The 26,791-nt window shown below is 50.1% G+C and overlaps 1 protein-coding gene across 1 annotated transcript; it reads left to right on the top strand.

Moving 5' to 3' along the window:
• Positions 1 to 304: 304 nt before the first annotated feature.
• Positions 305 to 20,236, top strand: SCD (stearoyl-CoA desaturase). Its single transcript, XM_027460089.3, has 6 exons — positions 305 to 465; positions 4,171 to 4,456; positions 11,123 to 11,253; positions 14,154 to 14,359; positions 15,137 to 15,369; positions 16,579 to 20,236. Exons 1-6 carry the CDS (start codon positions 439 to 441, stop codon positions 16,776 to 16,778), a joined length of 1,083 nt encoding a protein of 360 aa, XP_027315890.1. The 5' UTR covers positions 305 to 438; the 3' UTR covers positions 16,779 to 20,236.
• The last annotated feature ends 6,555 nt before the right edge of the window (positions 20,237 to 26,791 follow it).

The following is a 26,791-nucleotide window of genomic DNA, read 5'->3' as shown; positions in this document are numbered from 1 at the left end:
CAGCCAATCGGCTCGCGAGGGGGAGGGAGGATGAAAAAAAAAAAAAAAAAAAGAAAAAAAAAAAAAGAAAGAAAGAAAAAAAAAAAAGCAGCCAGGCATCATGCGAGTTGCCTGGCCCTCGCCATCCTCCTCTTCCTCAGCATCCTTCCTCCCGCCCCCCGCCCCGCCCCGCCGCGCCTCCCCTGCCGGGCACGCCGAGAGCCGGGCCCCCGCTGCGCCTCGCCTCGCCGCCCGCCGCGCTGACCCCGCGCATCTCCGCCGCGGGCAGGGGGTCACCGGGAGGCCGGGGCGTGGAGAGCCCGGCCCCGCTTAAATAGCTCCGCACCCGCCTCCCCAGCCGCACAGCTCGCCGGGCGAGGGGGCCGACAGGAGGCAAGAGTCCCGCAGCCGCCGGGGACATCCGCGCACCGCCGCCGCCGAGGAGCCGAGCCCTGCCCCATGCCTGCGCACTTGCTGCAGGAGGAGGTAAGCGCGGAGCTGCGGGCGGCCCCGCGCCTCGCCGCGCTGCTTTGTCTCGGCCTCGCCCCGGCCTCCTTCCTTGCAGCCTCCTTCCTGCGCTGCTGCCGCTGCCGGCGTGGGCAGCCACGCGTGTCCGTGCGCGCTCCGATGGGCGCCGATGTGCGGGGCCATCGCCGGGCGAAGGCGATCGGTGCGCGCCTGAGGCTCGTGGGGAGGTGGCGGGGGGAGCGGAGGCATCCGCCGCTGGGGTTATCTCCTCGCAGGGGGCTCGGGGAGACGGGGAGCACCCTCGAATGAAGTGGGCAGAAAATACAGGCTTGTTTTAAAAACATCGATCCAAGCCTGCTGGTCGGGGCTGTTGAGGAAGGTCCGTTGTGGCGTGAGGTCGTGGTAGTGCTCAGGCTGTGATTTTTATTTATTTTTCTGAAAGAAAGGGCTTTTACTTAACAGCGTTTTTAAGCCAAATGTTGCAGCAGGGAGCGTCTCTAGGACAGACGCAAGGTGAAAGTGGCCAGCTGCCCAGATGAAATGAATGACTGTGTCTGCAGTGCCAGAGCCAAGCAAACATACAATGGGGAGAAAGCCCATTTTTGGCATAAGACAGGCTGAATAACAACCCGGCAACAGGAAGAGATGTAGAGTTGTTGGATCTCTAGAGATTTTTTCTTTTTTGTATTATTATTTTTATATTTTGCCTCCTGGCTATCACCGTTTGCCCGAGGGGAAGCAAGGGCTGATCCTGATGCTCCTGCTCTTGTGTTCTCATCCTTTCCACCTCTGCCTGTGCCAAGGAGTGGGAGGTAAACCACAGCCCCGCTGCCTTGCCTGTTGCCAGCACACAGGGTCTCTCCCCCATCCTTTTGTGCAGGTGCTGTGACCTTCCAGGGATGCTGGGATGTAAATAATTGTATTCTTCTCGCCACCCGAAATGGATGCCAAGGACAGTGTGCTCGGACCACGTTCCTTGGTCTTGACGTGTACTTTGGGGCATATCCTAGAGGCTGGGAAGAATCCTGTCCCTGGGTCACGTTGGGCATATTTAAATATAGTGGACCTGAGATTCAGTGCCCTGGGGCCCCTAGGCTGAACCCAGCACTGGAGCCTTTGAGCTGCAGCTGGTTGTAGTGCTGGCTGGCTGCCAGGATCACCTATTGAGTGTTCGATGCTGGGTAGGGTATGTGGGGAGGCGTGGAGATGGGGGAGCACATCTGTTCTGCAGATGAGAGCTGCCAAGTCATTCAGAAAGGAGGGAGAGCTCATGAAAATGATTTAGTTGGCTCCCTCCCCCTCTCGTCTGTAGACCCCAGATCAATTCCCATCCCGTTTTCCTTGGTAGGAGCTGCTGGAGCTACTGTGGCCATAAGGGGATAAAAATCCTTTCTTCTCTCCTTGTTTCCCTGGTCTCCAGCTAAATAGCTGCCCACTTCTCCCTCCCTTTCCCCCCTCATCAAGGCTGTAAAGGTAGAGCTGTATTTCACAGCTGTTTTATAGCCCTTTTGATTTAAGGTTAGTTTACATGTGAGAAATGACCAGTTCAATTATATCAGGGTAATTCTAGCAGCAAAGGCATGCTGGTAAAATTCCTCATGTGGCTGCTGCGATGCTGGAAGAATGATTTTTTTTCCTCTCTGCTGTTTCCTTTGCACTCTCCCTCCTCCTCCTCTGCTCCCGTGTAACTCTGACAGTGACATAAGTTGTCACGGAGGAGAAAAAATGCATCTCCAACCCCACATTCTTACTCTGGAAGCAGCATGTCCATATGGGGAGCGTTACCCTTCTAATTATACCACCAGCTCTCTGTTGGGAATTTTTCCTGCATAGACAAGCCTTAGGTTTTTTGGTAGATTGTCTCCCAGCCAAGGAAGAAAACTGTGCCTTCCTGCCAAAATGTCAGACGAGAATATCTGACACTTTGGAATAGGCAGGACTTACGCTCTCCGGATTAGAAGCCATTTCTCATGGCTCTTTTTGGGGCGATTGCTGAATTCTCCAGCAGCTGGAGATATCACGCCCTCAAACCGACATTAAATAGAAAAGCAGGGAGGGACGGCCCGTAGCTGGGATGCCGAGGTGGCTGGTCCCACGCTCAGCGGTGCCTGAGTTCGCTGGAAACATCAGGATGCCCGGTAGTATCCAGGGTTTTTCCTTTCTAACTGGGATAAATTCGATTCCAGAAGGAAAAACTTAGAGAGCTCCTCGTGTAGCAATTGTTTTACTTCCCAAATGTGGGGAATCTCCCAGCTTTACCAGCTCCTCCCTGTAGGAAGGTATGTCTGTAACCCTCTAGTTTCTACCCTTGGGAAAGGGAGGAGTTGGGATGGCCACGTAAGCTGCCTGGCCTGATTTTAATGCCTCCCTCAGGAAACTAGGCCATGGCAGAGCGGTGGTCTTTCACGAATCCTGAGTGCCTGGGGTTCAATCTGCTTTTGATTTGGGAAAGGTTTCTGTCTGGAAAGGAGCTCCCTGGCTGCAGGCTCCCGGCTTTGCCGTGGCCTCTCCCCCCCACCCTGTCTCTCCTGCTCTTGCCGGGGGGCTTCTCAGCCCGGCTGCCCGAAGAAGCAGGCAGAGCAGGGCCGTGGCCTTCAGGGAGGAGGCAGGCTGGGGCAGCATGCCCCTACCAGCCACGTCCCACATGCCCAGCACCTCTGGGGTCGAGCCCAGGCGTGTGCTTGGGCTCGGGCCCGAGGAAGGGCTGCAAGCGCCAGCAAACACGCGGCTGTCAGGATGGAGATGGAAATCGGTGATTCAGGGTTCAGTGACCTGTCTCATTAGGGTCAGTCCTGCCTGCGCCTTTCGTCATGCGTGCCTGCTCGGGCGGGCTGTCACTGCGCCAGGGCAAACAAGCATGTGGAGAGGGAATGTTGTGTCATGGTTACAGGAGGGAGCCGGGAGCCAGACCCAACGAGCTTGCTCCTTAAAACTTCTTATCCCTGCATTGGTGGCCTTGGCTCACGGGGTTGCCTTCCCTTGCCTCAGTTTGCCTGTGGGTGGAAAAACGGGACAGGGATAAGAAGCTCAACGGCAGCTGTGAAATAGGAGCTGCAGGTCTGACTGGTCTTCATGCACGAGGTCTTGCCGCATCCTAGCCTGGGTGGTGAGGCACGGGGATGTGAAGAGCCCCCCAGAGAAACCCCCCATGGATGCTTCCCGATGCTCCCTTGTGATCCCTAGTGGGGTGACACAAAGACACGGGAGGTCAGGAGCAGCCCAACAATTGAAAATAAAATCATATTTCAGATCATATTTCTCTCCCACCTCTTTGTTCATTCACAAGGTTTCCTTTATTGTTGTCTGCTTGTGCACATGCCCAGACTGCAAACCCACCTTAAAAACGCCCACTAATAAAACTGAAGGAAAATAAAAATCCTTGCAGCCTACAAAAGAGCTCACCAAAGCCACTGGTGGATAGAAGACTGGCTTTCAAGACTTTTTCTTTACTTTCCGCATGGTGTCTGCTGTTCACCTCCTCCCCCAGGAAAGAACAGGCTGTCTCCATTTTGCAGGCCATCCCTTGGTAGGGCTAGAGTGGCTGTTCTTGGTGCCAGGGGCTAAGCTGAACAAATGGAACCTGCCAGGGAAACTGCAGGCTGCGAGTCATGGTACTGCCAGCCTACCTATCTACCTTTCAGCTTCCTGCATTTGTAACCACTGATTTCTTGTTTTGTTTCCCCTTTTTCCTTTCTCAAACACATCCATTGCCACCTCTCCAAGGAGTTCTCCTCCGCTTCCAGCACCACCACCGTCGGCACTGTCACCTCCCGGGTGACCAAGAATGGGGATGCCGTCATGGAGAAGGACTTACTCAGTCACGAGGACTTGGCAGCAGCCCGGGGCATGGTAGACGACATCTTTGATGAGACCTACCGTGAGAAGGAGGGCCCCAAGCCTCCCTTGCGATACGTCTGGAGGAATATTATCCTCATGAGCCTGCTGCATCTAGGGGCCATATTCGGGTTGACACTGATACCTTCTGCAAAGATCCAGACCTTGGCGTGGGGTAAGCACATTCCTCCACTTGTTTTTTGACATCTGCAAATATTGTTGTTGGGTGGTGATGTTTTTTTCCTCCAGGCCTGCAGACTCAGGGAGGAGAAAGAATTGGAGGTCTTCTGTTAGAAGGAGGTGCTCAGGCAGCTTCATAGCAAGCTGTGGGAAGGCATATTGGTGTCTCCTGCAAGGTCACGAGGGGGAAGAATTTGGCAGGGGACTGCTTGGCTGCGTAAAGGGTAAACTTGGTGCATAGGCATTAGACAAGATGTGGGAAAGATCTTTCCTCCTATTTTACAGCATCCTTGCAGGCTCATGGAGGTCCTCTGCTTGACTGGCTTTTACAATGGGAGCTGGCAGAGGTGGGGGCCTGGTTTTCTGGTACATGCAGCCCTCTCAGGAACATTCCTGACACTGAGTGGGGAAAAAAAAAATCTTGACATGAAGCAATTCTGGTCAGCTAGGTTTGGAAGTAGCCCATACCCAAATATGCAGCCACTACCAAGGTGAAGCACAGAAAATGTTTGATGGAGCACTGTGACAGTCCCAGAAAGTTAGGAAGAAAGATACTAGCGAGAGCACTTTTGAGAGTGTCTGGGAATGCAAGATACAAGGAATTTGGTGAGAGGCTGCTGCCACAAATAAGACCCATTCCTGCCCTTACCAAGGGAGGATATAAAGCCTGCAGAGATTCCATGTGTGTGCGAGGAGAAAGAGGAAAAAATACAGTTATACTGAGGGTAAAAGTCAAGAATTAAGTGTGAAGTCCAGTCTTGTACCATTCTTATAAAAGAACAGATTGGCCCCCATCATCCCAGAATTAAGGCTGACAACTTTCAAAAAATAAATAAGTGGCTCTCCAGGCAGCAAATTCCAGTGGAAAGCACAACCAAGCAGAAGGTAGCTAGGAGAAGCTCCCCTTTCTGTGAGACCATGCCCTGGGCAGGAACCAAAATTCTCCTTTGACTGCTTGAATGGCAGCTGGGACCAGGGCCCGAGCTGCTGGGGAGCCTCACTTTCCATGAGGCTTTGTGTGGACTCCCAGAGGGTTCAATAAGCCAAAGTGTTCCCAATGGGGAGGTCTAGAGACTGCATCCAGTCCTGGCCTTTCTGTGAAGCAGGGCATCCTGAAATAAAAAGCCGTAGTCACATTTGAGACCTGCTGGCATGGCAGCAGTGCTTTTGGTTTCAGTGGTGCTCCTGCAAAGTGCTGAGCTGAAGCCTGGTGACAGGCCCCAGAGATGTCCTCCTGGAGACTCTTGCTCTGCCTTGATGTCCCTGCTGGATGGGACCCTGGGACAGACATGGTCTCAAAGCCTGTCCTCCTGACAGCTGTGAGCTAGGAGCATCGCAGCTGGGCTGGGAAGGAGATGGCTTCCTGGGCTGCCAGACTGAGAGCTGGTGGTTGCCTCTCCAACCACCAGAACATCTCACAGGCAGGGGCCTGGGGATGGGCATCACTGGAGGCCACGGGGCTCAGATGCTGGCTACAGCATCAGCGGGGACAGAGGCAGTGTTCCCTCTTCCCACACAGTCACTGTGGCCTTTCACAGGGCCGTTATGAAAGAAAACTTTGCTGACCTTTCCCTTGTGAAAATTTGACAGGCTCCAAGGACGGGCTGTGCTCTTCCCTGGGGCTGACAAGGCTGGGCAAAACACGCAGCCTCAGCACAACCTTGGAAAAGTGTTTCTGGGCTGTCTGTGTGGTGGGAAGTCCCATTCCCGGGCTCAGGGCTTCAGGCAGGGGCTGCTGACTTGTCTCACATACTGTGCTGACAGCCAGGGTCATCCAACCCCCAGCCAAATATCCTCAGAGCTTTGGGGCAAGGAGGAGGCAGAGGGTAAGTCAGGCTTACTGGTTTTATTTCCACTGAAACGTGCTGTAATTTCCAAATGCATCCAACACTTCTCTCTTGAGCTCCCCAGCGATACTTAAGTGGGCTCAAGCATCTTGATCCAGAAGGTTAGTGATGTCTTATCCCCCCCCCCAAAAAAAAAAAAAAAAGATCTCTGAAGCAGTGTCCTTGCAATCACGTGCAAGTTCGGGATATCTGTATGGCATCCCACGGCACTTCTTGGGAATCTGCCTTGCTTTTTTTCCTGGCTCCAGTCCCTCCCACTCCCCTCCCTCAGCCAAATCTAATGTGAAGTGCCAGTGGCTGTCTGGCCACTGTGAGGCACTGCATGATTCGTCAGTGGCTTCTGAAGTGACAATTGCCCTGGGATGGGGAGAAGGAAATGGAGTTTGGGGAATTGCATTGTCTTGCGCTGGCCAAAGATCCATCCTGTGTTAACAGAGCTGCAGTAGCACAAGAGAGCTCCCTGTCCTAGGTCACTTGTTCTGGGAAAGGATCACCATTTCCAGCACACACAGCTTTCTCAGCTGATTCCTTTCTTTGGGACATACAGGCCTCTGCGACTGTCTTTTTCAGTGACTTGCTGTTACCTTCCCAGCACCCCCTGTTAGTGAGGACTGCAGTTCCCATTTGAGCTAGTGAGAAGAGGACTACAGTTCCCATTCAACACACAAGGATAGAACAGCAGGGACTTATTTTGCTCCTGACCATATGCCATGGGTTCATGGCAGAGCAGCTCTCCCAGTGGTAGTTTTGGAGCTGCTGGTTTTGTTTTTGTTTGTTTGTTCAGACCATTTCCTCCTTAGGCTGTGTACATACAATGTAAAACCAACATGGCCCCAGATGTTCTGTGTTGTGATGCTGCAGGCAGCTGTAGTGCCTGGTAGCTGATCTACCTACTGTATTTTTTATAAGGAGCAATTCCCTGCTTTATATCCTCTTCATCTAGGCCACTGTCTCCTTGATGTTTCTGTCCCTCTGAAACCAGTTATATTGGTGACTGTGTCCTCTTTTGTTTTCATTTCTCTGTGTGCTAATTCCTCTTTGTCTCTCAAGCTCTCCAGCCCTGCCTTCATCATTGTTTGCTGTTCTGCATTGCTGTGTGCATTGTATCCCCTGATCTCTTTCTGGTACAGAGCTTCCCAGAACGAGCTGGGGTTGTTGATCAGGTGAAAGCTCACCATATCGAGAGCTCTCTAAGCTGGCTAGAAAGCCAGCTCCCGTCTTTATTTACTCTCATCTCCACTGCACTTGACAAAGTCTGGCTCGTCCTCTTTCTCTTCAGGGATCATGGGCAGATTTTGTGTCATTTGCCAGACTGAACCTGGAGGGGCAGAATGCAAAGGTGATTGACAGCTTCTTCTTTCACTGCTCTCGGCCTCACACAAAATACGATTTGTAGGGTGTCTTCCTGGCCCTCAGGTGCAGCAGAGAGATAATATATGTGTAAACCCCTATTGGTCTGGCTAGCAGTGTTTATAAAACAGTGACAGATCCTCCTGCCTTGGTGCTCTGACAATACCATAACTTCTCGCAGCACCAGTGGTGACAGAAACATGGGTTGATACTGGTTTTTGTTACTGCTGCATCACCTTTGGACTGAGGAGAGTCTTGCTAGATAATTTAGGTAACTGGCAGCCTGAAAATCTCAGCCAGCACTAGCCACAGGAATGTGTCCAGCAAAATGTTTACAGAAGTCTGTTGTTGCTTTCCCATCAAGGCTGCTACTGGTAACACCTCTGTTAGTGTCCTCTCCAGGCTTTACTAGCACGGAGGGGAAGTTCTGATTTTTGCCAGACAGGGAAGTCAAAATTTAGCAACAGTAGCTCCTATTGCTCCTTCTGAACACTGTTCCCCTTATGCAGCCTGTATGCATTTCTTTGCTCTTTGTATCTTTTTCCTGAGAGCAGCAGCTGTCTCGTTATCCTTAGGAACAATCTGGCTAGCGAGGACTGGGAGGCAAGGAGGAAACAGTTCTGAGCTGTGGCTTTCCCTCCCAGTGAGCAGAAGCCCAAGGACGCTTGTTGGAGCAGGGACACCTCTTCAAGTAAACATCCTCAGTGTTGAATGCAGGTGACAATGCCTTTAGCACATTCCTGGCTTCCTATCATAACTTGAGGTCTGAATCCAGGCCACAAAGAGGTGAAGCCTATTGAGTCACATAGGCATGACTGAAGCTGAAATGTTTTTGGATTCATTTTTTGGACCACCAAGTGCATATTACTGCTAGTGGTCATAACTCTTTGTATTCCAGTTGAAGGGGTCATTGACAACATCACCTGTGAGGTGACAATGTTTTGGATGTTGGACACTTCAAAGCCACAGTCATGTCATGGTACAGAACATGATGTTGAAACCTCAGCTGATGGAGTGCCCAAGTCCTTCAGTTTGGGACAACATCACGGGGCTACTATGAAAACCTTGGCTACATTATCTTGCCTTCTCTGTTCTCTTTCCAATTCTTGTCCTAGTGAATGATCTTAGAGAAGCTTTACTTCTTCATTCCCTGTGAGATACTCATTCCATGGCTATGCCATGGTTATCTGTTTGTGGGAATGAACCCTCTGAATCATTAGGGTTCTCTGTTCCAGATTCCAGATCCTATTTTTGCAGCAATTCTCACTGTCATGACCTACATGTCTGGTGCACAGGCTTAGAGTTGTGGGACTCATCTAAGAAGTCAGCATGAGCTGCTGCTGCTTGAGGGTTTTGGATGAAGGCTCTGACTGTTCCATGCCAGAGCACCTGAAAGCTGCGGGTACTCTTCCAGATTTGTAACAAAGTCTTTCAGTTAAGATTACCCAGAGCAAGTACTGGGTTATCTCGTTTCTGGGTCTGTCTCAGTCCCCACCATGTCTCTTCTGTGTTTCCTTGTGCTGACTGATATGTCTTCATTGTTGGTGTCAGTTTTTGCTGGGGGATGGAGATATCCACAGGCAAATGTTGAGAAATGCCTGTGTCAAAGAGATGCTGGACAGCTTCCTTCTTGCAAAACTGAAATACCACAGCCTTTAGCCAGACCCATCTTCCCAGAGGCCTTTTTTAATCAAAAAATTCCTGGTCAGCATGTGAGGGTTAACTAGAAAGAGAAGCTTGAACTCAGGGCTATAAAATAGGGCCTGTATTCTCCTAACCTGGCATTTACTTTCTAGTGCCATTAGAGATGATGAAAGATTGCATAGTTCAATTTCTGTCCTCAGTGCACCATTAACTCTCACCTACTTACCCCGCAGTGGAGAGCTGGGCTTCTTCCCTAGAAAGTTGCCTCCCACATCCTTGATCCAGCACCTGTTGCAAGGTGCCATTGTTTTTTCCATTGACTCCCTGTTTGGTGTTTCTCATAGAGTACATACACACAAAGTATGCACAGGTTTGAGAGATACTGCTCTCAGCTTTGGTATAAACCGCTTGTCACTCTTCAAAACTTACCTCAGCTGCTGAGGTGTGCAGAGTAGGTATTAAGTTGCCCAGAGGCAACTTATGAAATATGGTTTGCAGGGTATAGCAGCCTATGTCCAAAGGAGAATGGTGGTGTGTCACACTCCTACTGCCACTAGGATGTGTCTGACCCATCCAGGAGTGGGTTAGGTTGTTACTGCAGTGTCTGAGGTTCTTCAGATCGGAGTCAAATGTTAGGTGTATTCTCAAGGTTTGCTTTCTGGATGAATTTGTGTAGATAGTGACTGATTTAAAACAAGTTGAAATCTAAAACCAACAGTAAACTAATCATGAGATGGTTCATAACTTTTGAGTCAGCATCACCAGGCTAGAGGAGGCCTTCAAGGTGTCCAGAATAAGTACTTTCTTGTCAGTGAGGCTGAAGGTAGACCTGAAAAGAATGCCCTGCTCCAGCATCCCTCCCTCTCCCCTTCCAGGTCTGACCAGTTTTGTGATCTTTGCTCAGCTCCATTATCTTCTGCAAAGGCCAGATCCTGCTGCATTTGCTTTCCTTTTCATCCCTTTTCATGCCCTGGAAGTCAGTTATGGCCAGTGATGGTACTCCTGAGGGACTGCAGAGGCCCTGGAAGACAGGAGGCAGAGGTGCGCTGAGCTGAGACATGCAGTGCCTTCTGCAGCAGGCCAAATGGCTGAAATCTGCAAATTTAAACCAGGGACAGTTACTCCTGCAGGAACTGGGAAGATGTCCCTTCCCCCAGCAGACTGAAGGTGGATCAATTGACACGTGCACAGATGTGCACCCTTCCCTCTCGATTCCTGAGCTTAGAGTGCAAATCAGCTGTTGAATGCCCTCCATCTTTCTGCCAAATCTCCTGACCCTTCCTTCCTAGAGAGTAACTTCTCAGATCCAGTTTCTTTATTAGCCCCAGCTTCCTAGCATAATGTTGCTATGACCCTATTAAGATCATTTCTCCATTTAGGACCAAATGCTGGAACACAGGTTAATCTCCAGAGGCCCAAGGAAGGCAGGAGAGACAAACACATGATCTGGAGGGAGAAGAATGTGGTTTTTCACCAGCTCTCAGAGAGGCAAGGAATTCCCCTCCTGACCTGTGTGGAAAGGGAATACATGAAGCAGCCTTGAGGAAGGGGGATCAGAAAGAGCCTGGGAATGGGAACCTGTGGGCAGTTTTAAGTCTGTGATTGGGGTGAAGGTGAAGCATCAATGGAATGGTTGATTAGATCTTTTCTCTGGCCAGTGCTTTTTTTTTTTTTTTTTTTTTTTAAACTGTCTTAGTTTGTTCCTTCTGTGGGTTTTTCTCTTGCATACATAGCTTTGGGGGAAGGCCTGCTTTTCTGCCTGAAACTTTGCTGCAGGCTTACTTGCTCTAACTGCTCCAACACTTTAATTTCTTCTCCAGCCGTTCTGTGTTTCGTGGTGAGCGCTCTGGGGATAACAGCTGGATCTCACCGCCTCTGGAGCCATCGGTCCTACAAAGCCACGCTGCCCCTGCGGATCTTCTTGACTATTGCAAACTCCGTGGCCTTCCAGGTAAGCATCTCCTCCATGTGCTGCTGCTGGTCCTCAGAAGGAAGTGCTCCCCTGAATCTGTGTCTCAGACACAGGGTTCAAGATTAAGATAGATTCCTCTCTCCTACTACATCTTGCTAGCAAACAACCTGCCTTTTCTATCTAACACTGTGGTGCCAGAGTCCATCTTGTCTTCACCTTATTCCTTCAGAGGGTGACTGTGAAATGAACCTTGCTAACGAGGTGGGGGAAGGACTATTCACCAAGGCCAGGGGTAGGAAACCTCTCCAAAGCAGGAATGTACCCTTCAGTCAAGTGCGGTCCCCTGTGCTTGCCCTGGGAGGATCTGTGAAGTAAAGGAGGTGTGGAAGTGCCAAGTACTCTCTTGGTGCCTCACCTTCCCCTTGTTGCACTGCTGACAAGGGGAGACACATCTGCACAGCCTGGGGAGCCAGTCTGTGGAATTTGCTGCTGCAGAAAGAGCAAGAACTTGAGGTTATGCATTTAGGGGGATGCTTCTTTGGTTCAGAAGAGTGATGGTTAGGAATAACCCTGTTATTAAGTCATGCCACTGGCTTTCAGAGAGTCATCCCAGGGCAGTGATGTTTCAAGGAGAGAAGGGTTGGGCCTATTCAGAGTGGCCCAAGTGACTGCAGGCAGCTGATAAGCTTCTCAGGATATTGCTTAACCACTCACGGGAGCACTTTGCCATCCACAAAGCAAACAAATTGGGAAGTCCTTAGGGACTGTAAATAGTAGCAGAGATGGCCCTGAAGAAGTTAGAGAGAAAACCCCAATTGGATTGGCAAGTAAAAAGCGTGGCAGTCTCTCCTGTTTGCTGCCTTGATGGAGCTCTAATGCACTCTGTCTTCCAGCTGTACTCAAAATGACTTCATACAGGCTTGCTACTGTGTAGGAAGTACTGGGTAGTGCAGCAGGGTGCAGTACTTTCTGCTAGAAAACAGTGCACAGAAAAGTGCCAGTGCTGTGCCCTTAAATAATTCTTAAGTCGAGGTGTGGGGAGAAGAGTAAAGCCCAAGTGAGACCACCTATTTTAAAGCCATTATCTCTTTGCTCACTGTGTAGCTGTAAAGGATATAATCTTATTGACGTGTGAACAGAACAGGGTGGGAATGTTTTTTCCAGCTTTGGAAAACATTCTAAAACACCATTCACACTCCTATTCTCTGTTAGTACCAAACCAGAGTCTTCCATGTGGAAGAGGAAGGACCAAGCTGTTGATTCCAGCTGCTGGCCCAGCACTCAGCATGGGAACAGGATGGGTTGCTTTGTATTGGCCAGTCCCATAAAAAACATCTTTCAGCTGGGTTATAGGGCAGAGGGGGGAAAGAATTTGCTGAGTTATTGCTATAGAGGATAGGAATAGACAAAGATGAGAGACAGACAGATATTTCAGCATTGGTAGGAACTAATCCAAAGTTTTACGGAAAAGTCATTACCATTCCTCCTGAATTTTTCTTTTAGTAGTTGTTTTCAATGAGCTCAAGACAGAGTTTATTTTCAATTTACCTCATTCCTGTTAGTGGCAGCAGCTCCAAGATCAGACTGATAATTTTTAAGGCCAGAGAAGACCACAGATTATCTGAGGTCCTCCAGAAAATGCCTGTTGGCTGTTCAGAGACTTGTGGTTTCAGAGAATTTGAGACTTGTACATCTAGTCAGTTCCTTCACCTGAAAGACTAGGCAGCCGCAGCACAGTAAAAGCTCTTGTAGTTATAACCTGTAGCTGGACACTCAAGCAAGGAGGGTTCTCATAGGCTTTGCATGCTGATCTGAGAAAGCCAAGGTTGCAGTTAGAGGTCACCACAAGCTAAGATCTGCAGAAAAGGTATAAGCTAAGTTTGTATCAAGATTCTGACGTTTCAGCTTTGAGCCCCCTGGTATGCTTGTGTACATGGTGTGATGGAGGTACCATGCTCCAGCTGGGGTACGTGATCTCTTTACAGATTTGTGCCTGCTGCCTCCAGCAGAAGGCGAGGTACACAGAAGTCCTACGTACTTATGAGATTAAGGAGCCGGTTGTGTAGTAGAAGAAATAAGATGTGTGCTTGGATCTGTTTCTTGTTTCCTAGTTTACTGTAATAAATGGCTTTGAGCACATCAGAATCTTGGTGTAAAGGAGTAAGTACAGGAATCTATTCTTAAAACTGGCCATAACAAACATTTCTTAATACAAATGATGAAAACTGACATTTTCTGAATTGTATTGATTTTGCAGATTAAACTGAATGGGTAAAGGAGCCAAAAGGGATGATTTTTGGTAATTGTCACTGAAACTGTGTGTTTATTCTATTTCTAAAGTGAGACCTGCCTTTTAAGATAATTTGATTTCCAAGAAAACTAAAAAAGGCCCCCCAAGTTAAACAGATTTGGCAATCCCAGGAAAAGTAAGGCAGGTTGACCCGTGGAAAGTGTAGATATGGAGGGAAGGGGCAAGTTGGTCAATCCCAGCTGGCAGCGTGTAGAGACAGGGACATATGACCAATAAGTGCTGAGTGTGTGAGGGAGGAGGCATTGACTGCCCAATTGGGACCAGCTATTGCAGGGGTGGGGGAACAAATGGACCCATCAGAGCCTGCGGTGCTGTGGAGAATATGCAAACCAAAGCCTAAAGTTAATCAGTTTGAATAATAATAAAAGAGAGAAAAGAAGACCCACCAAATAAACTAATTCTGAAGACAAGTAAAATGGCTGAGCAAAGAAAATCCAATGCCTGCTTTAAAAGTCAAAGAAAACAAAATAAAAAAATAAACAAAACAAAAAATATAAAGAAAGATAGCATGACCAATACAAGTTCAGATCAACAGGATTTAGTTGTCTAAACATTTTAGGCCCTTTTGTTACTTTGAAGGGATCATCTCTAGCCCTGGCCCTAAGTCTCTGCTCCCCTTGCCTTGCAGAATGACATCTACGAGTGGGTCCGGGACCATCGTGTCCACCACAAATTCTCCGAGACAGATGCAGACCCCCACAACGCCATGCGGGGCTTTTTCTTCTCCCACATTGGCTGGCTGCTGGTGCGCAAGCACCCAGATGTGATAGAGAAGGGCCAGAAGCTGGACCTGAGCGACATAAAGGCCGACAAAGTGGTGATGTTCCAGCGGAAGTGAGTTCTGGGGGGAGCCCCAGCACGGAGGTGTGTGGGGTGGGATGGGGTGGGCCAGGGAGCACAAGCACCTTTGGAGCATGAAGGGGATCAAGGGTGTCACGAGAGAAGCGTGAGTCTTTGGTCTGCCTGAGCTTTTGCTGTGGGATGAGCTCTGTGAGAAATCAGCCGTGCCTCTCCTGCAGGAAGTATTTGGGAGCTGGTGCTGCTGCCAGCCCTCCTACACCCCTTTCTCCCGTAGTACCTCGCCAGCAGCGGGCTGAGTTTCCCACCACAAAGCACCTTCACACCTGCTTGCCCCCAGCCCAGCTGCTGCTTTTGCTGGCCCAGAGCCCACCCGCGGGTGCCTCCAGGCCATCCTTGGAGGAACTGTGGTACGCTTTCCAGGTCATGCCTCTGCCTCTCTCCCATCAGTGTGCTGGAAATGGTGTGGTGAAAGGGGAGTTGAAAATAGGGATGTGAGAGGGGCAGTCACTGGGAAAGACAGTCTTGGTTCACTCATGCCTCTTGTGTGGGGTGTCTCAGCTGTCTGCGGCTGTACTGGGGCTCATCCCCAGAGGAGGTGAGCCTGTTACCAGGTCAGCAGGGATGGGAAACTGAAGTCTCCAGGAATGGCTTCTGTGTATTCAGGGTAAAAGATGCAGGGCTCAGGGCTGAGGTACTTCTGCACTTGATTTTCCCTGTATAGCTCAGGCAAGTGTGAATCCTCCAAATGGATGACTGAATCAGCCCTACCTCTGTCACTGAACCATTTTCTCCTGGTCCCTTCCTTTCCAGATACTACAAGCCCTCGGTGGTGTTGCTGTGCTTCACCTTGCCCACTGTAGTGCCCTGGTACTTCTGGGACGAATCCATCATCATCAGCTTCTTCATTCCAGCCATCCTGCGCTACACCATAGGGCTCAATGCCACTTGGCTAGTGAACAGTGCTGCTCACATGTTTGGCAACCGGCCATATGATCAGAACATCAACCCACGGGAGAACCCTCTGGTCAGCCTGGGTGCCCTAGGTACGTTCAGCGTCCTTGTCTTTCATTTCCTTGGTGCTGCAGGTGTTTATGGGAATTTCTGTGAATCCAGGTGTCCCCATTTCCTCTGCAATCTTCCCCTCCAGCCCTGAAGCTTTTGCATGTGGGGATGTTTCCCAAACTGGTCAGTGAGTACATAAGGGCAGTGGGGTTATCAGCTTCCACCAGCCTTTCAGCAGCCTGGAAAGGGCTCTGTTACACTTAGCACCTCCTTATCTCAATAGCAATATTTTATTTACCCTGCTCCAAGGTCTCTCCGCCCTGTTTACCAGACTGAAAAACTTGTGCTGCAGTCTCTGCTTATCTCTCTTAGACTTACTGTATTGAAAGACAGCAGGCACATATTTGGACATATTCTTAGGGCAGCTGGTGATTTTTGGGGTACTTGAGGATGGGATGAGATAGATCTTATATGTTTTTTGAAGTTTTGGGAACCTAGGAAAGTATATCCTAGAGTCAGCATTTGCTCTGATCTGTTCTCCCAAACCCAAATCTAAGCTGTTTTGCATCCCTGTACATTAGTGGGTCTGCACTGATTACCACCATTGAAAGATCTGCTCATGGATTTTTAGTAGGCAAGAATTTGAACTGCAGAGAGCCAGGGGTTAGAACAGGAGTCCAGGCAGTGTCACTGAAGGTGTGAGCACTGAAGCCTGCCTTGACACTCTCCAGAGCAGAGGGTAGCTGTCTAGGGTAGGCTGCTTGGTAGAAGTCTGTCTGCATTCCTGCCATCTGGAAATGCCCTTTGGATTTTGGCATTAGGATTATTGGTACTGTAGGATTATTGATTGGCCTCTCCCGGCTTGTCATGGACTTGCTGCAGGTCTAGCTGGTAGTTCAACCTGTACTAAGAGGTTTCTCATCGTGGCAGAGGAAAAGGCACTAGGATTCCCCCAGTGAACCAGAGCCTTTTTAGGTTCCTTGCAACATGCTCATTTTCCTCCAAAGCCCATTGCTCCTCTGTGGCTGTCATTGCATCTTTTGGGCCAGCCCAGGCTTCTCCCAGTGCTAGACCATGCCCAAATGAGATGGGGTAGATCACAGGGAGAAGAAATTTGGCTGAGAGGAAAAAGAAATTTAGAGTCAATCCAGAGTCTGTTCCAGGAACGTAGTGCTTTGGGCCAAGTGAAAGGGGCCCTAACCCCTATCCTTAGACCCCTGCAACATCCTCTCCATGGTCTTGTTTTGCAGGAGAAGGCTTCCACAACTACCACCACACCTTCCCCTATGACTATTCTACCAGTGAGTTTGGCTGGCGTTTCAACTTAACCACAGCCTTCATCGACTTCATGTGCCTCCTGGGGCTGGCCAGTGATCGCAAGAAGGTCTCCAAGGAGGTCATCCTGGCTCGGAAAATGCGGACTGGAGATGGGAGTCACAAGAGTGGCTGAGTTCCTACTCCCCTTCACACACACATCCACACCTCTCCTTCCTCCTTTTTTCTCCCTTTCTCCCTTCCTGACCCCTCCAAACACGCTGGACAAAGGTTTAATGTTCTGTTTACTAACTACTGAATAATGCTACCAGTTTGCTTAAGATAATGATAATGAGTTTTAACCCCCTTCCACACTGTATTTTACGTGATGTATTTAAGATCTGGAGCTCTGCCTTTGTAACGCAAGGCCACCCCTTTCCCTCCTCCCCTTTTCGTTCTTCTCTCTAACCCCTCTGCCCTCTCCTCTGCTTTACTTTGTCCCTGCCTCCCCCGGTGGAGGAGCCGGTAGGAAGCAGCCCGGCCATCGCAGCCGGCTGTACCACGGAGCTGAGGGATGCCCGTATCAGCCAGCTGAAGAGTTGAGCCAAAGTCAGTGACCCTCTCCCCAAAACTCCCTCCCCTCCTTCCTCTGTCCCTCCTCCTTTCTCACGGGTTGCTGATGCTTGGCACGGCCAAACCGCTCCCTGAGATAAGCACCCCCATCCCCTTCCCTTGCCATCAGGTGTAGAGCGCGGGGAGTTTGCCTTCCCCTCCCTGCCTCTCAGCCTCTCTGGCAGGTGGGAGGAGAGCCCCAAGAGTCTCTGAGAGCTCCAGGCAGGTCTGCCGGTGGCTGTGGGCACCACCAGGGGAGCCTCAGCGGCCTTACGGCCTCCTCCCTCTGGCGTGTCCCGTGGGGGCTGGAGGCAGAGCCTGGCTCGGGACCGCGCAGCCCCTTTGGGGAGCCGCAGAGCAGAGGGGACGGAGGGCTGTGCCACCAGCCTCAGGTGGCTTTGTTGGGTGCCACCGAGACTGTGCCAGCAAACGGGACTGTGCCAAAATGGAGAGGGGGAGAAGGATGTAAACCAAAGCTCCACCAAGGTGTTAAGCTGCTTTATGTGCTGGAGGAACAGGGTCCCCACAGGGTGGCAGGTAGATGTCCTGGTGTCCGTGCGTGTCCTGTGGGTATGCCTGTGCTGCATGCAGGGATGCAGGGGACATGGACAGCGTGGTGAGGGAGCACCTGTGGGCTCAGGAAGGGGTGAGGGTGTCTTAGAGGACCGATGGAGCAGGTCTCTCTGTCCACATGGGCTCTGTTCGGTCGATTAACAAGTGCCTGACAAACACTGAGATGGAGCCAGGCGGTGAGGAACCAAGGTGGCTTGCAGCCCCCAGCTCCTCGAGGGATGGGGGTGCGCTCCCAAGAGAGCATGGGAAGAGAAAGCAGCTCCTCCTCAGTCCCTCAGCTCACCTCCCAGACCCTTGCGACCGCCACCTTGCTCCTCAGCCTGGAGAGCAAGCCGCTCGTCCGCCGCGTGGGCAGCGCGGGCGGCTGAGGCAGCTTAAAGGTCGGTTATATCACCAGGGCCCCGAGACAGTGTGGGCAAGCAGCTGAAGGGTGTGTTGGGAAAAAGAAGTCCTTGTGGGTGTTGTTTCCTGCAAGTTGCAGAGACCGCAGCTGGAGTTCAGGCAGTTGGGCTGTGGGTGCAGTGGCCCTGAGCCCCTCACCAGGCTGAATGTGCTTTTTTTTTTTTTTTCCCTTTTAACTCCCTATATCATTATCCACTTTTAGTTTTTTGCTATTAGTTGTAGCAATAGTATCTGTTGTTTTGCTTAAACGCATCAATGGAGCTGGAGGAAAGCATGAGAGGTGACCAGGAAGGGGTGATGCAGGAGTGGGGTTTGTGGCATCTCCCATATTTTGGGGGCAGGCAGGGCAGAGGGGCACAGGTGCCCAGTTCCCTGCCCTGCTCTGCCACGTAGCAGCCAGGCAAGCCTCGCTGGAGCAAGCCTCTGCAGCTTTGCTTTCTCCTGCTGCTGTGATACACACCAGGAACCAGGACAGCTCTGTGATGTTCTCCTTAACTCTCCTTAGCTTGATACTCAGAAAAGCAGTCCTCCTCTCCTTTTGCCTCCCTGCCACAGCCTTGTTACTGCTCATCACCAGGACCCTTTAGGGCTCTGAGCCATCGGGAGAGATGTGGTCTCTGGCTGAGAGATGTGGTGGGAGGATGGAGCAGGGGAGCCCCTTGGCTCCTGACATCCTAAAGGCAGGCAGCAGCTGGCTGGAGGCAGCATCCTTACGGCCCCCTTGCTCTGCAAAGGGGCTGTGGCTGGAACTGTATCCTATCATTAAAAAAAAAAATAAAACTCAAAAAAAGGAGAAACAGTTAGCTATGAAACTGTGGGCTAACTTCATTTCCATCTAAACCCCTGTGAGGTCCTGGAAGTCTCCAGAGAGGATGAGTTTGCTCCAGCCAGTAATTTGAAAGGGGCTTTGGGGGGGGGGGGGGGGAGAAGGTGAGGAGAACAATGTCCTTGCTCCTGGTGCCCTTAGCGTGTTGTGTGATATACCCTACAGTAGAGAAGCGTGCTGTGACATGCTGCAATATCCCACATCCTCTCAGCAGAGAAGCAAGGTATGACATCAAGGGTTCCTTTCAAATTTCAAGTGCTGATTTGGGTCCAGAATCTGGAATTAGGGTGGAAGCTGAGGAGCAGTAACCAAACAGTCCTGGTGTTTGCCCAGTCACTTTAAAGGTAGATTGGCAAATATCTCTGGGTGCCTTAAATCTTTCTTTAATATACATAGGAGTATTGACAGCTATTTGCCGTATTTTATTTTTTTTTTTGCTGAATTACGAACATTTGAGGGGTTTCTTAATTATTTAATTGCCTACATTGAACTGTGGGTGCAGGTGATTTTGAATGTATGAGTTAGAAATTTTTGTTAGATTAAGAAACAGATACAACACTTTAAGTAGAACTTTGTTTGATATATATATATATCTATATATACACCTATAAATATATATATATATTTTTGGTGGCATGTTTGTATCCTGGACGCATTGTCTGTATGTTTAGTGTAAATGAGTCTGTGAGAGGTGGTAGTGGATGAGGCAGCAGCGGGACCTCATGACTAGAGCTTCTAGTTCTCCTGGGCTCTGCTCCCAGGTAAGCTACTTGCTCACTGCGTGCTTTGGGACAAAGTCACTTAAAAAAAAAAAAAACAACAAACCTCTCTGTGCCTCAGTTTCCCTGTCTGAAATATGGGGCTACACCCTGCCTCTCCAGGGCGCAGGGAGCAGGAGGAGGCAGGCGTACCACACGCACACCGATGCTGGCGGAAGCATTTGTTTTCCAAGACCATTCCCAGTCCTGATGGTATCGTGAAGAGCAGCTGTCCAAGCGTTGGGTGTTCGGGGAAGGACTGGAAAGCTGAATCTGCACATTGTCTAAGCTCTGTTACTGTTGAAATGAGAGTAGGATACGATTTTTCACAGCTTAGGGATTTCTGCATAGTAGTATCTCTGTTTTGTGTACTGGACAAGAAAAAAAAAAAACTTTTTGAAATAATTTCTACTAATACGGAAACAGACATCTGGTTGTGCTGATCTGAAATTTTATTTGTTCATAATAAAAATGTTACTTTAAGGCGTGTTGGGCTGATGACATGGCGGGCTGGGCTACGCGATCCCGTTTCTCAGCGCCTCCTCCCTTCCCCGAGCAGCAGGAAAGGGCAGAAAAACCTCTGCCTCTTTAAGCGCGGTGAATGAGCGGATTATGATGGCTTTCATACTCCAGCGCCCGGTGGTGGCCGGGCACGCCTGCTGCTGCAGAGCCAACTGCCCGCGCCGCCGGGTTACTGCAGGTTACCTCCAGTCAGGGCCCGGTGCCAGGGCCCGTGGCTGACGGATGTACATGCAGCACAACACGTAATACCGGCAGCGTGTCTCTGCGGCCGGGTGCAGCCGCCAGCGCGTCACACGGGTTCGTCAGCCCCGGCCAGGGGGAATTTTCCTCCTGCGAGAGCACGCGCCCTTGCTCTCCCCATCCCTTTCACAGCTGGAGGGAAACAAAAGGCGAGGGGGGAATCCCTGGACCAGATACTGCTGTAATTGATGTTCCTTCCCCGCTCCCCCACCCCCCCGCTGCTTTTGGAAGAAGTGGTGAACAAGGCCGTCGCCGCATGGCTCCTGCACGCTCCCTTTGGATGCAACGGGGTGCAGCGCGGAGGCACTGCTGGGCAAAATGGCAGCCCCTCGCACACAGCGTGCTGAATTCCTCGGCAAAATGGGCCCACGCTTGGGTTTCCAGCTGCAGCTCCTGCTGCCTGAAAGCTCGCTGGGTGGGAAGGGCAGAGCCAGAGTCTGGCGAGCCGCAGAGCGTGGGAGCGGGTGCCTGCGGCGGGGAGCAGGGGGTCACCAGGGAGAAAGGGCTGGGCTGCTCCGCGCTCCCCCAGCCCGAGCAGCGTGGTGCTGTGCGGCTGTCCTGAGCTGTAACAGCAAGCACATGAAGTGCTCTGGCTCTCCACTTTGCTGTAAGTGCGAGAGGTGCAGCTTCTGGTGCCTTGGTGCTCCTTTGATCTGAGCTCTGCTCGCACAACTCCTTCTAAAACAAGCAAGACAGAGGAGGCAAATCTTCAAACCCCTTGATTATTCAGCCAAGCCTAAAAATAAAGTTAATGATCCCTCTGCCTGCATTTCATGAGAGTGGAACTCAGATCTCTGCCTCTCCCTCTTTCTTCAAGGCTGTTATTAAATCCCCTGCCCAGAATGTTTTCCTGTACTATCAAGCCCTTCAGCACTGCCAGCTCAGCACTTTGAGCTGGTTGCCTGGAAGTGTCCCACGCACGATTCCTGTTCCTGGTTCCCCGTGTAATCTATGAATTAGGGCTGCCACGCCGATGCGGCCCAGCGCTGCCTCCCCGAAAACCTCGCAGCGGCCGGGGAAGGGACGGGTTAACGAGGCTGCCAGCCCTGCTGGGAAGGGGAGGACGGGGAAACAAGCGGCTGCTTGTTCGGCACCCCGCGCAGGGAGGAAGGCAGCGGCCAGGTGGAGGCTCCGCAGCCCTTTCCGCGGGCGCAGCGCGCAGGAGATGCCACCACGGCCCCTGCGCACACCCCTCCCGGGCATTGGCTGGGCCGCCCTCCAAGGCTGACGGTGCTTTAAAAAAAATAAATAAATTAATTTTAAAAAAAAAAAAAAAGAGGCTGGGTTTCCGCGGAGGTTACTGCCGGTCAGGCCGGCCTCCAGCAGCGTGCCGGCCGTGTGTGTGCAGCCGCCTGACGCGGGCAGGGCCAATCCGCGGCTCTGCAGCCTTGTCTGATGCCGCCCGGCCCAATCCTTTCATCTCCGGAGGTGCGGGGAGACGGAGACGGAGATGGAGACAGCCCCAGCCCCAGCCCCGGCCCCGGGGCCTCGCTGCGCCCTCCCCGGGAGGCCCGGCCCCAGCGCCCGGTGCCGGCCGGGGGGAGCGGTACCGGGGGAACCGAGCCCGAAAAGCCCCGGGCCCGGCCCCGCAGCCGTGGGAAACACGGGCAGCTTTTTGTCCTGCAAAAGTGAGCTTTAGGGTCAGCCTCGGGAAGGAGGCACACGCGGCCCAGAAGGTGAAAATGCAGCCTGGTGTGCGCACGGGCACGCGTGGCCGTACTTCAGCCTGCGTACATAAACTCATAAGGATCGGTCACAAAGCAGGACACCTTGGGTTTGGGAGAGAGGCTTAAAATCACGATTTTATACACATAAACGCCACCTGTGTTCTGACTCTGGTCCTTTTATTACTGCATATTTAAAGTTACCTTTGCATGAAAACAATCAACCCCTTGCTTGGAATTCTTAACCAACAAAAACAAAACAACAACAACAAAAAAAAACAAACCAACACTTACCTGTAAAACTTTTATTTCTTTTTAAACTATATGCAAAAACACAGCACTTTTCAGAATAAGTAGTATTTCATAACAGAGACCAGCGTGACGACAGCTGTTACATGCCAATTTGGCTCTGTAACAAACACATCTGCTTGTTTCACATTTTTTCAGCCCTCCTAAAATAGCTTTTTACAAAACCCTGGTCTTTAGCCCTCAAACAGAAAAAATGCCGATCCCTTTTCAAAATGCCTGTGACCTTCAGTCACTTTATAAGCTGACTAAGCCGAATTGTCATTTTGCCTGAACAATTGTAAATACTTGTTCCTTCATATACAGAGAGCTTTCACATTCTGGCTGTAGCATTTACATGGATATGTGGAATACATGGCTTACAAGCCACCGACACAATTCTGGTGACACCTGCCATGTGATTTTTAACACTCAGAAACAAGGAGACCTACACAGTGATAGTATTGCACTTCTTCATTGTCTTTTTGAGGTGCCAAGTTAAATGGTGATGATCCAAATATCAAGTATTTAACTGCCATTTTATCACCTAAAATGGGCTTAGCCTGACCCTGAATCCCAAAGCAACTACACTTAGATGCATGGTTCTCGGGTGACCACCAGGAACTGCATCATTCCACAAACCAAAATAATTAATTAAAAAATCCTGATGCATTACAACTGTGAGAGGTTGGGATGTTTTCCCACCCTGAGCAGGTGGTGGAGCGTCAGGCTGCCCTGCACTCACCCGCCCAGTGTTCCCCTTCGGCCAAAATTCTTCCAAGGTGACTGGAGTTTAGGCATCTTTTTTTCACAGGGCAAAGATGGCGGGGGCAGGTTTCAACAAACTTCAGCAATTTTAGCCTTATGTATGAGATCCACGCTGGTTAAATAAGCATCTTCTATAGTCAAGAGAGACAGGGAGGCGGTTCCCAGGGTGACTCACACCAGCAATCTGAGATACCTGTGTTAGGAGAGGGTGAATCATCCCCTAGTGGTGCATCTCTAACTTTTGTATCCAGACATCCAGATCAGTTGCTGGATGCCTGTCTTTTAAATGAGTTTGATGTGATGAGTTCCACTCCTGGATTTTAGCTGCGAAGAGACCTCAGCTCTCCAGCAGCGATCCCCAAAAACATGGGCTCTGTGCTCAGCGTGAGCAATGTCATCCGAGGCGTCCCTTGAAAGTGGTGGCTTTTGTCTGTGACTCACCTCCCTTGTTTGTGAACTGAGGAAGTCCTAAATGCCCCAAGAATTACAGGAAACTGGAAATTTTAGATGTGCTCAGCAGATAAGTGTACATTTTTTCACACAGGAGATTTATAAAGTTCTGGAAAATGTTGCCAGTTGCCTGCCAATAAGCAGATAACACCAGCGTGTTGACAAGGAGTTTAGAGAGACTCATGGGCACCGAGGTCCATAACCAGCTGCTAAGGGCAGAGAGGTGCCCTCTGACACACACACACACAGTTTTTGGACATGGGGCTGATGGTGCAGACCTCAGGCAGGACCCAGGTTTGCGCCCTCTCCCTGCACAGCCTCTCTGGTTGCCACCAATGACACGGGGTGAGGGAGACCATCGCTGTGACACAGTACAGGGGTTTTTGGAAAGCTTCACACCACTATCAAGTGCTGTAACCTCTCCTCTCATCATGGCCTCAGCCACAGCATGGGGATACAGAGAGCTGGAATCCCAGCCTCAGGATCCCACCTGGCTCTGAAGACAGCACTCCTATCCTTCCTTGTCACTCCTCCCAGCTCTTCCAGTTCAGTTCCCCCAGGCTTTGTCCTTAATATTCCGAACTTCTGAGAAGTCCAGCCATCAAATTACCAACATGGTACACAATAAACATCAGATCTTTGGCAATAGAGCTCGTAATTCAAACTCATAAATGAATGAGTATGTTATTTGGACTAATGACCATGTAACATGCTAGGATTGATGTTGTGGAAGATATTACAGACACATGGGAGTTTTCAGGAAATATCAAGGCTCTTTAAAAGCACTGCTAATAATGCACTAGCTTTGTTTTAATATCCATATGGGATTTATTTTATGTGTTTGTGAGAATTTTCTTTGTCTCTAATCTCTCCAATTCCAATTCAGCTGAGTCATATGAAGGCAAAGCATAAGGGGATGTGTGACAAGTGCATAAAATCGGACATTTCTGCTTTGCAGAAATTACATATACCAGTAAGAGCTTTCGTTTGGATGCAGGATGAACCTGACAGTGAAAAATCAAAGGAAAATTTCCTCAGTCTTTTCAGATTGATTTACAAAGAGCTGGGATTTCCCAGTTGTTGTCTGGTTGGTTGTTCTTGAGAGAGTTCTGTCTTTTAGTTTTGAGTGTTTCCCTTCCTTAATTTTAGATTTTGACTCCTTCCATTATAATAAATACAATCAGTTCTTTTGTACAGAAATACAGCTGGAAAGTCTTTTCCAAGCAGAAGCTAGAAACATTTCATTTTGAAAATACCCAAACCGCAGCATTTCAATATGGACAGAATGATTTTCTCCCTTTTTCTTTCTTCTTCAAGATGATATTTCTGGTTTCTGGCAATGTTTCAGCTCTGATGGGACCACATTATCCGCTGGCAAGAGGTCCCCTCGGTGGAATTTAGCTGGTCAGGAGGATGACGCAGGTTCACACCCCTTGGGCTGGGCCAGCCTGGAGTCTGAGTCACTAACTAATGCATTTATATGCTTCCCACTCTGCCATTGGCTTCTTCCATGACACTGGGTATGTCTCCTCATCCTCCAGGAACTGGCACAGATGCTGCTTTCCTGATGCTTAGATTTTCTGCTGTGGTCTCTGGAGAAGAGACTTCACAGGGGAGCCAGAGTTTGGTTAGGGATGTTTATGGCTGTGGTATGAAACTTCTGCCTTATCTGCTACATTTGGAGTTCAGCTGCTTCTGTTATATGATGCTGACAAGGCAGGGCCTTTGGCTATCCCTCAGCCTCTGAGGAAAACTGGACCCAAAAAATATCCCGTCCTTTGCTGTTTTAAACTAGCCCCTTACCAGAACTGAGTTCCTGTGCAACGAGAGGGCACTGCAGTAAGCACCGAAACAAAAGCACCCTCTCCCAGGAGGTTTTCTGTCAAGACATTCAAATCATTTCTGACTGCATATCTAAATATTTAATGCTTTTGAATGGTAGATGGGTCAAGGTACAGCTCTCCTTATATTTCTTCAGTGCCTGCATTCTCATCTGGATGTCCTGAGCTAACAGAACAGCACAGCCCAGCAGTAAATGCCTCTGCCACGGGAACTGGAGGCCTTTCATTCCTCAGCAGCACATTTACTGCCAGCCCCTTCTACCTGAGCGGGTACATCACATACTGCAAGCATCACTACACGCCTGGCAGGTCGTTGTCAGTAACCATCTCAGCTGCATTTACCTGCCCTGCTGAGTTAGGTTCATTCAGTCCCGGTATCGTGTTGTGCTGTAACAGATTGCTCCGTGGCTGGAGAAATCCTCCTGTCTCCTGACTGCTGCGCTGCCCGGCAGCACATCACTGAGCTGTGCCACAGGCGAATGCTAAGCTCAGCAAATGCTGAGGACAGTCTCTTTGCCCTTTAGTTGCACAATAACGATACATCTCCATTCCGCATGGCCAGCACATACAGACATTTCTAACCCAAATGTTTGCCTGGGCATGGCATACGGTGTCCGTGCCAATGGCTTCTGACCTCTGGTCTGCAAGAGGCAGGGCAGATATAGCTTTTCTGGCCTTTTGGCACCAGCTTGAGCACAAAGGGCAGTAACACCCACATACTTAAAAATGTTCTTGCTGCCCATTGCCATGCTCACATGTATAGGACTGCTCGGGGCATATCAAATAGTAAATATTTACAAGGTCAGGCTGGGATCAGGCATTGTATCTTTCATGCAAACCCCACTTCAGAGCACATTAGCCTGTTAAATGTCCTCAGATCCCCTCTGTAAGATGGCTACTGTGGAGAGAGGGCTGCTTCCCTCAACACGAAGAGCTGGTCCATGGTCACGAAGGACCCCAGTGCAGCAGTAAAAGAGAGCAGTGCTCATTTAGACAGTGTGTTAGTTTAAATACAATCCCTTCACCCCTTTAGTTTAAAGATAATTCCCCCATCCTCAGTGAAAAATCCTGAGATGCTCCAGGCCAGCTTGAATTGTTGAAGCACCTCTCAGCAGAAGCTCAGATTTACAGCTACTGAAAATCTGCCTCCTTTCTACTGCATCTGGAAATAGCTTTTTCATGGCTGAGAGGACAGGGCTAGGCAGCTCTTCGTGCTGACGGAGATGGGGATGTTGGTGCAAAACTGTTCTTACTGAAAGATAGTGATT

The sequence above is a fragment of the Anas platyrhynchos genome, chromosome 6 (assembly GCF_047663525.1).
Source record: "Anas platyrhynchos isolate ZD024472 breed Pekin duck chromosome 6, IASCAAS_PekinDuck_T2T, whole genome shotgun sequence".
NCBI lineage: Eukaryota > Metazoa > Chordata > Aves > Anseriformes > Anatidae > Anas > Anas platyrhynchos.
The sequence above is the reverse complement of the archived record's forward strand: the minus strand, read 5'-3'. Positions and strand labels throughout refer to the sequence as shown.